At 38.2% G+C, this 14268-nt stretch overlaps 1 protein-coding gene across 1 annotated transcript in view; it reads right to left on the minus strand.

Moving 5' to 3' along the window:
- The window catches only part of LOC141140662 (MAL-like protein), a 50835-nt gene extending 37910 nt beyond the window's left edge, over positions 1-12925 (minus strand). The window contains exon 1 of the mRNA XM_073628062.1: positions 12720-12925. Coding sequence (XP_073484163.1) covers positions 12720-12827 — 108 coding nt within the window. The 5' untranslated portion in view covers positions 12828-12925. The remainder of the gene's footprint in view (positions 1-12719) is intronic.
- Between the last annotated feature and the right edge of the window lie 1343 nt (positions 12926-14268).

The raw sequence follows: 14268 nt of genomic DNA on the forward strand, positions 1-14268 counted from the left end.
TTATTTTCTTGTGTTGGCTCCACTTCTAGTCAATGCCAAGATAAATTTACAATTTAACCACAAACAGCTGGGCTGTTTAACTATTTAAACATTTTGAGAAAGAATGTAAATTTACTATACACAAAATCTCACACACAATAAGACATATGTTGGCTAGTTTATTAAAGAAATACAAAGTGCACTAACTGATAGGAACACACCAGAATTAATATTTTAATTGTGGCGGCCAAAAAGTTAGATCATAATGATTGCTATGGGTTAATGCCATTTATACACTATCATTGCACTTTGCATATGCCATGTTAATAAAATGTCTAAATGATGATGGAAAAGCCTCCAAATAGCTTACTAGAGAGTAAAAGTTGGGGGTACCATCATCGGAAAGAGAATAGTAGATAAGTGCAAGGACACTATTTCCCTCAAAGATCTCCAAAGCAAAAAAAGCAAATGGAAGATGGACTATCCCTGGATAGATTACACATCAAGTAAAAAGGTATGCATTTTAGCCATATGATTTGACAATACACATTACACTGATGCTGAATATACTCCACGGTGGTACATAGGAGATAGTAGTCCTCATTGCACAAACATCCAGTCCTCATTGCACAAACGTTTTACCACTTCTTCAGGAGAAACAGTACTAAATAAAATCTAGAGGCAAAGTAATAGGATATGAATAATAGCAAGAAAAAATATAATACAGAATACAAACATAGGAAGGGTAGGTGGGGAAATAAAGAGCTATATCCTATAAAGAGTAATATCCTATTACTTTACTACTAGATTTTTTTTTTGTAAAATCTAGAAGAAAATCTAGAAGTAAAGTAATAGGATATTACTCCACTGTGGAATATATTCAGCATCAGTGTCACGTGTATTGTCATATCATATGGCTTTATCTATAATTTTGTAAACCCTTGTTGTAATCCATATCTGGATACTTTGTTTTTAATTCAATTTTTGTATCAATAAAATGAATACCTTTTACTTGAAGTGTAATCTATCCAGGGTACCGAGATATTCCATCTTCCTTTTGCTTTTTTTTGCTTTGGAGACCTTTGAGGGGCATAGTCTCCTTTCACTTATCTACAAAATGTCTAAATGAATGATCTTTAAATGAAAAAAAATAATTACGCTTTTAATGATTGTTCAATCGTTTGACTTAATTATAGGATCTCTCTTTCTTTTCTTTCTGTCTGCTTTTTTAATTATTTTCTTTGGACCAAATGAAACTGGCAGTCCTTCTTTCAGCATTCATTATATTAATATTATTTGTTTGAATTAAAGATGTGTTCCTTAGCAGCATTTCATAAATCTACAAAAGGCTATTTTTGGATAACTACGTACAGCCTAGGGTGTGAGATACAAGGTGTGTCACAAAACATCCCAGGTAAGGTGTGCTTGTACAGAAAAAAAGCACAACCTGTGTGAATACATTAATAAATATATGTGCAATAAATAGAAGTATATCCCATGAACCTTAAAAAAAAAATACAAATATCTAATCTTTTAGTTGGGCTGGTCACACTTGGGCTGGTCTCGGAGATTTCAGTTGCACTTTCTTTTTGATATGCAGTATAAATTGTGTTTATACAACAAATGTGGTAACTATTAAAGTGAACAGACAGTGGAAGCAGCAGTATTTATCTATTTTTTCACAGTGAAAAGCCAAACCTTTTGCATGTAAGTTTCAAGCACAAGACCTCAACATCATTTCTTTCCTCTTGTATTATGGAGCACTTGGCAAGTTGCATGAGCTCACAATGGATTCTCCCCATCCATTCAGATCTAGCTGTAGAAAGCCAGCGGAACTGGTCATAAAACAATTAAGAAAAATAAAGACTTTTCTGATGTCAATGGGTTTGATAATATAGTGAACCTTATATGAACCTTATATAACAAAAGAGATCTGCGTCATCTTTCAAACTGACGTCATTGTAAAAAACTATTTTAAAAAAAGAGCAAAGGATTAAAATGAGTCCAAAACATGCCACGCCTACTAAGAACTTACATTTAAATGGCCATGATATGATACCTACAATCTTTTAAAAGTATGGTGAGTAAAACTCACTATAAAAAGTGTAATATGGCTATTATTAGCAATGGCAGTAATACAATTAAAAATGGTAGTGGTGACACCTAACACATAATTAAAATTGTAAAATAACTATATTCCCACTTTTCACTATCCATCAGTGTAATACACCCATTTTTTTTCAGTCACCCTGACAAATCAGGTACATAGGTTATGAACTTTTCTGTTTCTTGAAGTAAAACAATAGCTAATACAACATTTATATATTAGATTAGGTCTGATCCAAATATTTATATAAGTTTACATTAGAATTATATGTAATTAAAATGATAATCAATGTTTAACTGTATTTATTATGTACTCAAATAATTGCCACTAGAAAACAAAGAAAGGTTAAGCAATACACCAATGAGGATATTTGCCAGCACACCATGGATCAACAAGTAGAGTCCAAACTGATTTTTTATTGAAGCATGATCCCATCACATTTGTCCAAAAAGTCACAATGTGGATATTTGCCACACCATGGATCGCCAAGTAGTGTCCAAACTGATTTTTTTATTGAAGCATGATCACATCACAGAGCAGGTAGTGCAACATTTCAGGGTCACGCAGGACCCCTTTGTCAGGCATGTGAAGTCACGAAGGGGTCCTGCGTGACTCCAAAACATCGCACTACCTGCTCTGTGATGTGATCATGTTTCAATTAAAAAATCAGTTTGGACACTACTTGGCGATCCATGGTGTGGCAAATATCCTCATTGTGACTTTTTGAATCAGTTTCCATCTGGTGGTTGTTGCAGCACCCAAATCTTCTAGAGCTTAATCCAGGAACGTGCGTGATGGGAATATGGAGTATTAGCAATACACCAACACACACACATACACACAAAGGTGTCTATTTATGAACAAACATTGTTTAGGTATTTGTCCAGTGTAAATTCATTTTGTGAAATAACCAGCAATCGCTCATTTGTTAGGGATTTTTTGTTTTTAACACAATGGGGGGGGGGGATTTACTTAAACTGTTACACACAGAATCTGGTCAAAGCCTAATTGAACAAGTTGAAGTTAGAAGCTGAAAGGTTACTATGCACAGTAGTACCAGATTCTGTGTACACCAATTTTAGTAAATCTCCCTCTATATATAAAGTTTTTGTGTGAATGGGGCAAAGTCAGTTGTTCTTAAGGTATCTTTTTTTTCTAAATGAATGTCACATCTAGTTCTGCTTATATTTAAAAGAGAAAGCTAGACAACATGATGTATAATAGGTAATGCATTCTGATAACATTCCATTTGACAACGATGGAACAAATAGGATTTGCCAAATAAATGTTACATTCCTCCTGTAAAAGTGAAGCCCAACTCCAGGAGAATTCTGCTTACACTGCAAGGGTTAATTGTTTTTTTTGGCTATGGACCCTGCCTTGGTCTTGGTGACATCAGTATCCTAGACCTCTAGAGCATGGGAGAGAGGAGGCTGTGGGGACCGGTCTAGCATTGGGGAGAAATAGAGGACCAGATAAGTAAATCTTTTTGTTTTTGTTTTCCTAGACCAGGGGTCCCCAAACCTTCTAAACAAAGGGCCAGTTTGCTGTCCTTCAGACTTTAGGAGGGCCGGACTGTGGCCACTGAAAGTAGAAAAGGTCCTGGTGTCTGTAGGAAAAATTAATGCCCCTTCCTTGGTTTCAGTGGAGGAGTTATGCCTCATCATTGGTGTTAGTGGGAGGAATTGCACCCCTTCTTAACCGCCTGCCGACCAGATCACACCAATATACGTCGGCAGAAGGGCACATACGGCAGATTAAAGCGGGGTCCACCTAAACCGCCAAAGAAAAAAAATATTAAAAGCCAGCAGCTACAAATACTGCAGCTGCTGACTTTTAATAAATGGCCACTTACCTGTCCCAGGGTCCAGCGATGTCGGCAGGCGACGACGAGAACCCGCTCCGTTCTCGGCAGCTGCCGCCGCCATCCTAGGTGAGGTTATCAGGAAGTGAAGCGTTGTGGCTTCACTTCCCGGATCCCTACTTCGCATACGCGAGTCGCGCTGCGCATCGTAACTGGTCCCCGCTATCTCCTGGGAGCTGTGTGTTTCCCAGGAGACAGCGCGGAGGGACAGGAAGAGGCATAGACTCCCATGGAGTCTATGCCGGAAGTGGGTGCAAATACCTGTCTTAGACAGGTATCTGCACCCCCCTCCCCCCTGAAAGGTGCCAAAGGTGACACCGGAGGGGGGGAGGGTTCCGAAAAGCGGAAGTTCCATTTTTGTGTGGAACTCCGCTTTAACGTACCTGTACGTTGCCCTCTAAGAAGCGGTATGCGGGCACCCGCCACGACCTCCATGAGTGTGATCGCGGGTCCCGCGAACAGGATACCCGTGATCGTCTCATGGAGGGGAAGAATGGGGAAATGCTGATGTAAACAAGCATTTTCCCGTTCTGCCTAGTTACAGGACACTGATTACAGCTCCCTGTAATTGGGAGCGTTGATCAGTGTCGTGTCACACATAGCCCCTCCCCTCCACAGTTAGAATCACTCCCTAGGACACACTTAACTCCTACAGTGCCTCCTAGTGGTTAACCACTGCCAGTCACGTTTACACAGTAATCAATGCATTTTTAATCGCACTGATCGCTGTATGAATGTGAATGGTCCCAAAATAGCACCAAAAGTGTCCGATGTGTCCGCCATAATGTTGCAGTCACGATAAAAATCGCTGATCGCCGCCATTACTAGTAAAAAAAAAAATTATTAATAAAAATGCCATAAAACTATCCCCTATTTTGTAGACGCTATAACTTTTGCGCAAACCAATCACTAAACGCTTAGTGAGATTTTTTTTACCAAAAATATGTAAAAGAATACATATCGGCCTAAAATGAGGAAAAAAAATGTTATTTATATATTTTTTGGGGATATTTATTATAACAAAAAGTAGAAAATAATGCGTTTTTATCAAAATTGTCGCTATTGTTTTGTTTATAGCGCAAAAAACAAAAAACGCAGAGGTGATCAAATACCACCAAAAGAAAGCTTTTTGTTTGGGAGCCACGTCGCACAACCGCACAATTGTCAGTTAAAGCGACGCAGTGCCGAAGCGCAAAAATCGCTCTGGTCTTTTGCCAGCCAAATGGTCCGGGGCTTAAGTGGTTAAATGCCATTGGAAAAAATTGTGTCCCATTAATGGTGTCATTGGGAGAAATTATGTTGCATCACTGGTGTCATTGGGAGAAATTGTGTCCCATTGTTGGTGTCATTGGGAGAAATTTTGCCCCTATCATTGGTGCAATTGGGAGGAATTGTGTCCCATTGTTGGTGTCATTAAGAAAAATTTTGCTCTATTGTTGGTGTCATTGGGAGAAATTGTGCCCCATCGTTGGTGTCATTGGGAGAAATTGTGCCCCATCGTTGGTGTCATTGGGAGGAATTGTGTCCCATCATTGGTGTCATTGGAAGAAAAATTTTACCCCATCGTTGGTGTCATTGGGAGGAATTGTGCCCCATCATTGATGTCTGCGGGGGAATTATGCTCCATTATTTGTATATTATTTGTGTTATTTGTATTTGTGGATAAAATGGTACCTCGAGGGTCAGATAAAAGCAAGCAAAGGGCCACATCTGGCCCCCGGGCCGCAGTTTGGAGACCACTGCCCTAGACCTATACAAGTAATCAACCTTCACAGTGTGGGCACAGCCCAACATCATTGGATCATTTTTTAGTTGAGTGCAGTTGGGCTTATATATCAGAAAATAAAATTCACACATAATAAAAATATTGACAAGGGTATTATTCATGACTATTGTGCGAATGTTGATATAGAAACCCTAAAGTGTACGTGTGGATAGTGTGAATGTGCAAAGTTATATAGTAATACAATCAAAGAATAAAAATAAGAAATGTTAATCACCTATCAGTTTCTGTCCACAATTATGTATAATTAACTGCTACATCTAATTTACTATTATTAACTCTTCTAATTCATTAGTTACTCCTAAAGGTAATAATGTTAAATGTTTTAGTTAAACAGTATAATTTAAGCAGGCCCTTGCCTCATGCTTATGAAGACTGTATGACACAGCAGATATTTAGGTAGGTACATAATACCTGATACAATACTTCTGTGAACCACACCACTGATAAAGTTATCATGAATCACTGCTTGGCCACAAATATATTGCCACAGCTGCAGAAGACATACGGTATGTCATCTCTGTTAAAGCACTAACACATTATATAAGTATGTCCAAAGTATTGTCTCAAAAGAGACATTGCACTTCAGCATTTTTATTTTATAATGCATCTACCTAATTAAATCTATCCTAAAGTTGTGCTCATAAGTTCATATACCCATGGTAGAAATTGTAGGATGTGGACCTTTTTTTTTAAGAAAACATAAGTGATCAAACCAAACACAATCATTTAAACCATTAGGTATCACAGAATAATACAGCCATTAAACAAACCATAGCAATACAGGAAAAAAATAAATAGTCCTGTTAAAAAGTTTGCACACCCCTAGTTGTTAATATTTTTGTATTGGCCCCTTTAGCAATGAAGGCTTGTAGTGTTTTGTAATAGTTGTGAATTAAGCTATTTATGTTCTCTTGTCATAAAGCTGCCCAATCTTCGTGGTAAAAAACAAAACAAAAAACCCTCCATGTCTTGTAAATTCTTTGGTAGCCAGCATGAGCTGCCTGTTTGAGATCCCCTGAAAGTGGGTCAGTGATATTAAGGGTCCAGAGATTTTGATGGCCCCTTTGGAACCTAAACATTGTTCTGCTGCAGCCACTGAAAGTCCACTTGGTGCTATGTTTTGGATCATGGTGCAAAGTCCAAATGTGCCCCATGTGCAGCTCCTGGACTGATGAATACAAATTTTTCCTCCAATATTTTCTGATAATATGGTGCATTCATCTTGCCATCTATTTTTACTTTCAAAATGTTTATTGGTTTTATGGAAACAAAACTTTTCATACATTTTTAGTATATTTTCTGTTTTGTTGTAGCTCACACACCACCAAAATAGCAGAAATCCACCTCCATGCTTCACTGTAGAGATAATGTTCTGTTCTTCATAGGTCTTGTTGACTTCTCGGCAAACATAGCGTTTATGGTTGTGACCATAAAAATCAGTTTTGGTCTGATCAGTCCAAATTACTATATTCCAGAAGTTTTGTGTATTCTCAAGGAGCTGTTTAGTGCATTGTAAACGGGCTGTTTTATGCTGGGTGCATCAAAAATGTATAGCATTTTACAAATTCAAAGTCATAAGCAAAACTGTAATAGGTAAACTTGAGTTTAGGAGCTTTTGGCTTATTTTTGCCAAAGCTCCTAAACTCAACACCATAAAAGCCTATGTGCCCATGTACACATAGGCTTTTACAAGAGTTTAGATACTGCTGCAGTTAGGGGAGGTTCACAAGCCCTTACTATACAGGAGAAATATGATCTTTGAAGAAACTTTATGCATAACAATGCACGTCAGAGCTCCACCAAAGCTGGAGCTCTGATGTCACAACGCTGTAACGTGCCGATCACGGCCATCTTTGTGGTTGGAAACAAGTACTATCCATGACAGACTTCTGCTTCTGACATGCCTGTTTTTATTTAACAAAATGTGAGTACTCTGGTTGTTTTTTAATAAATACATTTATCCTGGTTTTAAATACTACACCATGAGGAGTTGCTTTCTTGTATTCTATGCATGTACCCATGAATTCCCATTTGGTGAGACTACAAGACTCAGCCATCTATGATCCAATTGAAGTGGTTTTGTGGCGCTGTGGACATATCATGCTTGTTTGACCACCTGTAATTCAGTGGTCCATTTTCTTTGGTAAGAGGCCGGGTGTGTTGATGTTCGGTGGAGGATAATTTCATAGTCACCTAATTGTGTCTCTGTCTACACCGTGGGTGGTTCCAGTTTTTTCCCTGAACAAAGACTTGTCTTAATCACTATGGACTGTTAATTTTACGTTTTTAGCATTGCATACACTCATTTTTCATGCCTTTATTGTCACCATACAATTTATGCCAGCTGCTTTACTAGTGTTGGTGCAGTGATTAATCTTGAATTTATTATAAATAAACAATATGAAAATTACAAACTGTGGTATTGCTGCCTGACTTAACATGTAAGTAAGCCTTGTCTATTTATCTAGTGAGATACTCAAGACAGAATGAGAAAAGCTACATACACTATACACACCCAATGCCAAAACACAATAAAAGGCTTACATAAGTAAATGCCCAAACTGGCAACACATAACAATTGTGAATGAGTTTTTTACCAGTTGAACCTACTCTGGGTAAGGTCCAAGAGGAATTTACAAGCTAAAGATTTGTTTCTATAAACCAAAATTCATGATTGCCTTCGGTTGTCCTGTCTCCTATATTAGCAATGCCATATGACGTTAAAGCTTGTTTAACATTCCACTGTCCAAGAACTCTTTATACAGACAGCCACTAGATGCAGGGCTTCCAACAGTAAGCATAGAAAAGACTTCAGATATTGAGAAATGCAACCACAGGAAGTTTTCTCATTCAAAATCCCTATACAAATGCATGCCACTATTATGCATGTATTAGAGCTGCACGATTAATCGTCAAGAATCGTTATCGCAATTTTTTTCCCCATTGCGATCTTGACAAAAGTGTTTCACGATTCTTGCTATGCAAAGAATTCTCTCTGCTCTTCTGAAGCCACAGCTGTCAAAAGAAAGGAAGAAAAAAAAACAGGTAGCCTGCCAAGAATCACAACATTCTTTAGTAGTGGAACGAAGTATAAACATTGTAACAATTTGTCAATGGAATAAACTTTGTGTGTAACTGAGGAAAGTTTAACCACTTAAACACTAAACCTTTTTCTGACATTTGTTGGTTTCAAGGTAAAATGATTTTTTTTTTGCTAGAAAATTACTTAGAATCCCCAAACGTTATATATATTTTTTTAGTAGAGACCCTAGAGAATAAAATGGTGGTTGTTGCAATATTTTATGTCACACTGTATTTGTGCAGCAGTCTTTCAGATGCAATTTTTTTGGAAAAAATTACTTTAATGAATTAAAAAAAAAAAAAAAAACAGTAAAGTTAGCCCAATATATTTTATATAATGTAAAAGATTTTAGGTCGCGAGAATCGTGAGAGAATTGTGATCTTTTTATTCTAAGCAAAAAAATTATGATTCTCATTTTGGCCAGAATCCTGCAGCTCTAGCATGTGTGCAAATGTTCAAAAAATAAGAACAGGAATGAAGATTATTACTTTTACTGCACTGATGGTGAAGATGAGCAATACAGTCAATATAGTTTTCCTGTTCAGAAAATGCTGACAAGTTGTTCCTCGATATGGAGAGTTCAATATCGGTTCTAATATAGGTCTGTGAAGTCAAGTTTTATCTTGTCTTGAGCCCAGATGAAGGAGAAGTCTTGTTGTTTCCAAAACATGCTGGCTGTTTTTATATGACTTATTTAACAACAATTGATATTATGTAGGACACTTTCACCCAGTTTTGGTGTGTCGCTCTTTCTGTATTTCTATGGTTTGAAGTACTGACGGGTGCCAACTGATGGAAGCCTTGCTGTGTGGAAATTGCCTCACCAAACCTATTGAGCTTGTTTGAAATTGATTTACGTGCACATTTGAAAGTTCCCAGAGCCTCTTTGCGTATGTTGTTGTGGAACAATATAGTATGTCCATGCCAGATATCCAGCACCTCCATTGTCATATTAACCTGAAACATTTGTATGTATCTAAGTTGTGTAGGTCATATAATATCCACTGTCTCTTTGCAAAGGTTATAGGGTTGCATTACTAAAGGCAACTCACTTTGTAAGCAAAATTTCCCTTAATAAAGGAGGAGAAGCTCTGCCGGCTTCCATCATCCAATCATGCGCAAGCAAAAATGCTAATTTTTTTTCATTTCCATGTACATGGATGGATATTCTTTGCAAACTGCATTTTCACCACTCTCACTAAGCTAAGTAAAAATTCTCTTGCACAGTGAATAGCCTATCTGCCTTTGATAATTCAGCCCCAATTTCTCAGCTACAGTGGCAAAAAAATGTATGTGAACCCCTTGGCATTAACTGGTTTTCTGCATCAATTTTCCATATTAGGTGATCTGATTCTCATCTAAGTCACAACAATAGAAAGCACAATGTGCTTAAGCTGATAGCAAGCAAAAATCTCAGATTTCTTGTGTCTTTATTGAACACAACCATTAAACATTAAACATGGTCCAGAGAAGGGCAACAAAACAAAAAAAGGGACAGGAGGATATTAGTTATGAGGAAAGGTTGCGAGCACTGAACTTATTCTCTCTGGAGGAGAGACGCTTGAGAGGGGATATGATTTCACTGTACAAATATCATACTGGTGACCCCACAATAGGGATAAAATTTTTCCTGCTAAAGAGAATTTAATAAGACACTTGACCATTCACTGAAATTAGAAGAACCTTAAACTGCGTAGAGGCTTTACTGTGGGAGCGGTTAGAATGTGAAATTCTCTTCCACAGCAGTGGTTTCCACAGGGAGCATTGATAATTTAAAAAAACTATTAGATAGGCACCTAAACGACCACAACATACAGGGATATAAAATGTAATACTGACATAAAATCACATATATAGGTTGAACTTGATGGACTTGTGTCTTTTTTCAACTTCGCCTATTATGTAACTATGCAACATTCACAGTGCTGGGGGAAAAGTAAGCGAACCCTTGGAGTTATTAGTTGGTCGAACTTTCTTTGGCGGCAATGACTTCCAGAAAGTGCATTTGGTGTCTCTGGATCAGACCTGCTAGTGTGTTTGGTGTCTTTGGATTAGACCTGTGTTCCTTTTTCACAAAACTGCTTCAGCTCACACATTTGTAGGATGTCTGGTGTGAACGGCTCTCTTGAGGTCATTCTACAGCATCACTATACCACTCCAAAAAGTGAATTTTCTTTTTCTGAAGCCAGTTTGTGGTGGATCTACTTTGATGCTTAGGGTCAGTGTCCTGCTGCATCACCCAATGTCTACTAAGCTTCTGCTAGCGGACGGCCACCCTGACAATATCCTGTAGGATATATTGGTAAACTTGGGAATTCATTTTCCCCTCGATGATGGCAAACAGTCCAGGCCCCAAGGCAGCGAAGCGAGCCAAAATCATGATGTTCCCTCCACCATAGTTCACGGTTGGGATGATGGTTTGATGTTGGTAAACTCTGCAATTTTTGTGCCATACATAGTACTGAGTATTCTTCCTGAACAATTCAACCTTTGCTTCGTCAGTCGACAAAACATTTTCCCAGTAGCATTGTGGTTTGCCAAGGTGTTCTTCGGCAAGCCATAGGTGCTTAACAATGGGTTTTTTTGGAGAGCAGGGTGGTGTTCTGCTATGGACACCCAGCCTGTTCAAAGACTATTGTTGTGACTTTGATGAGGATCAGATTACATTTTATGGCACATTACTGCAGAAAACCAGTTAATTTCATGAGGTTCACACACTTATTCTTGCCACTATATAGAGAAAATCACCCTAGACCTGTATACAAAAGGATTTTACTAAAGGTATTAAGGCTGTTCACTCTGGAAAGTAAAAATGGTGAGATGTGTTCACTTCAATCACTCAATAATGTGCAACCTTATAATCTTAGTGAAAGGCATTTGCTCCTTTAAATTTTAGAACAATTCCTAAAACTACTAAGTACGCCCTGTAGTCATAAGGAGAACCGTTTAGAAGAAAATGGACATGGGCTCCAACATCTATTGGCTATGATCCTGCAGCCTTCATTCTCTATTCTATTCCCTACAGCAGTCCCTCCTCATCAGGACAGCATTAAAATTGTAAAATACAAAAGCTGGTTAAATACTGAGTTGTCTATATCACTCCTTAATCTGCCTCCAAAGAAATTTAATTTTATAATGCATGAATGTGCATGTATGTGCTCAGACCAACCATCATTCACAATGAAAACTTTCCCAAAAATGAATCATCAAACAGAATTATCCAAAATAATGTGCAAAGAGATGACCCTTTGCGCATATGTATGCATAGGTATGCCTGTGCGAATGAGGCCATAAATATAGTTTTATTTTATCCATTGCTATAATTATTTTACAAATATGGGAATTCTGTTTAGAATACTGGTACCTATTTTCTATGTCTTAAGTTGCACTGTAATAGCATTCAAAGAAAACATTTAAAAGAAGATTCCTAACAAAAGAAAGAGATCATCTAATGTGAGAGGATATAAAAGTAGGAATATTCTAATCCTCTTCCCAGCTTAGTCCCCCTTCTCTGTTTCCAACTGACTTTTTTTTTAACGACTATCATGCAAAAAATAGTAATGCTCCTCTGAACAGCAAGCATGTGGATTATTCCTATATTAAAATCTTACAAACTATTAAAGCATAAATGTGCAATCATCGCATATCTTCATATTATGTAAAATGAAGCAAGTACCAAATTTCCTTTTTTTGAAACCAATAGAAATCTACTGACTTTCAAAGGTATGAATATTCTCTGGGCACAGTATACATACACTCTATACAAGCTGCACGCTTAGAACATTTAAATTTGACAGCTGCAGTCTGCTAATCTGTTAGGACATGTATGGGATTCCTTAGTCCACACTTTATGTGCTAACAATCTATCACACAAAGCCTCTTCAAAAGGTGGTTAACTTACCAGTTCTAAAGGAATGAATGCATATGGAAATGTTCTAAAAACTCCACATCCATGGGGAATGTCCGCAACATCATAGTTGCCTGGCACCTGTATTCCTGTGGTTGCCATTTTTCCCTCTGACAGCTATGTGCTCTGTACAGAGATGTCAGCTGCTTCTTTACACCTGGCTATGTGAACACCAAGCATAGCAAGATGTAAGTTTAAAATATGATTGTGCAGAGGGACACACCCACATTAACGTAGTAGTCTGGAAAACCTGTTTCATTCCTAGCAGGCCCAGCGTGATAAAAAGGGCAAGGTGATGTGTGGTTAATTTGGCAGCTTAATGATGATTGTGAAACACTTTATGGAATGATACATTTCCCATCAGCACATGTAGTGGGTCTTCAATGTGCCAAAATTTAGAGCTGAACCCTGGCCAAAAACAATTTTTGCCCATTTGCACTGTAAAAATAAATGAACACTAATTAGTTGTGTGCAACATGCATCCGTTGCTGTGTGTCACTCTTACTTTTATTCCCCCTGTTTAATACAGTCAGGGCTGAAGCTTACAGCTCTGGCTGGAGTACACAGATCACAACAGGTTGCTTGCTCTGCAGTTCATCCATCCTGAAAAATGTCTTGCATACCCTTTGCACTCCCCATTCGCCTTGCTCTTTAGTGAATGCAAGGCATTCTCTGATTGGAAAAGGGTAGCTCATGATGTTCATCCGCACCTCTTCTAATCACAGAATGCCTTGCATTTCAGCAAATTTCAGCATCAGGCGTTTGGTGCTGACTGTAGTATATATGGGGGGTGAAAGTAAAGGTATTCCATAACATAGCAGTGACCACACATTTGTTTTTTTGGCTTTCAGCCTTAAAGTATAACTAAGGGCAAAACATTTTTTTAAGTTTTTAAGTTTTGGATAGAGTGCAGTGGGATTAGAACACCTGTAATGCCCTGTACACACGACCGGTTTTGCTGTCGGAATAAACTCCGAAGGTTTCTCAGACGGAACTCCGACAGAATTCCATTCAAGCGGTCTTGCCTACACACGGTCAAACCAAAGTCCGACCAAAGTCCGACCTTCCAGAACGGGGTGACGTACAACACGTACGACAGGACAAGAAAAAGGACGTTCAATAGACAGTAGCCAATAGCTTCTGTCTCGTACTTGCTTCAGAGCATGCGTCGTTTTTGGTCCGTCAGAACAGCATACAGACGAGCGGTTTTCCCGATAGGAATTGGTTCCGTTGGAAATATTTAGAACATGTTCCATTTCTAGGTCCGTCAGAATTTTCGAAAAGAAAAGTCCGATGAGGCATACACACAATCGGATTAGACGATGAAAAGCTTCTGTCTGACTTTTTTGTCGGACATTCCGCTCGTGTGTACGCGGCTTTAGATTTTATTGCTGTCTGTCAGGTTTACATCCACTTTAATTTACTGGGATTTCCTCTCACGTCCTGTTTGGCTATGGGACAGGAAGTGAAGGTAAATCTCTCCAATGGGAAAAAAGATGGGAAAAATAAACCTTACAGGGGTTATAAACCCCCCTTACTCTAT

This window comes from Aquarana catesbeiana, linkage group LG04, assembly GCF_042186555.1.
Source record: "Aquarana catesbeiana isolate 2022-GZ linkage group LG04, ASM4218655v1, whole genome shotgun sequence".
Classification (NCBI taxonomy): Eukaryota; Metazoa; Chordata; class Amphibia; order Anura; family Ranidae; genus Aquarana; species Aquarana catesbeiana.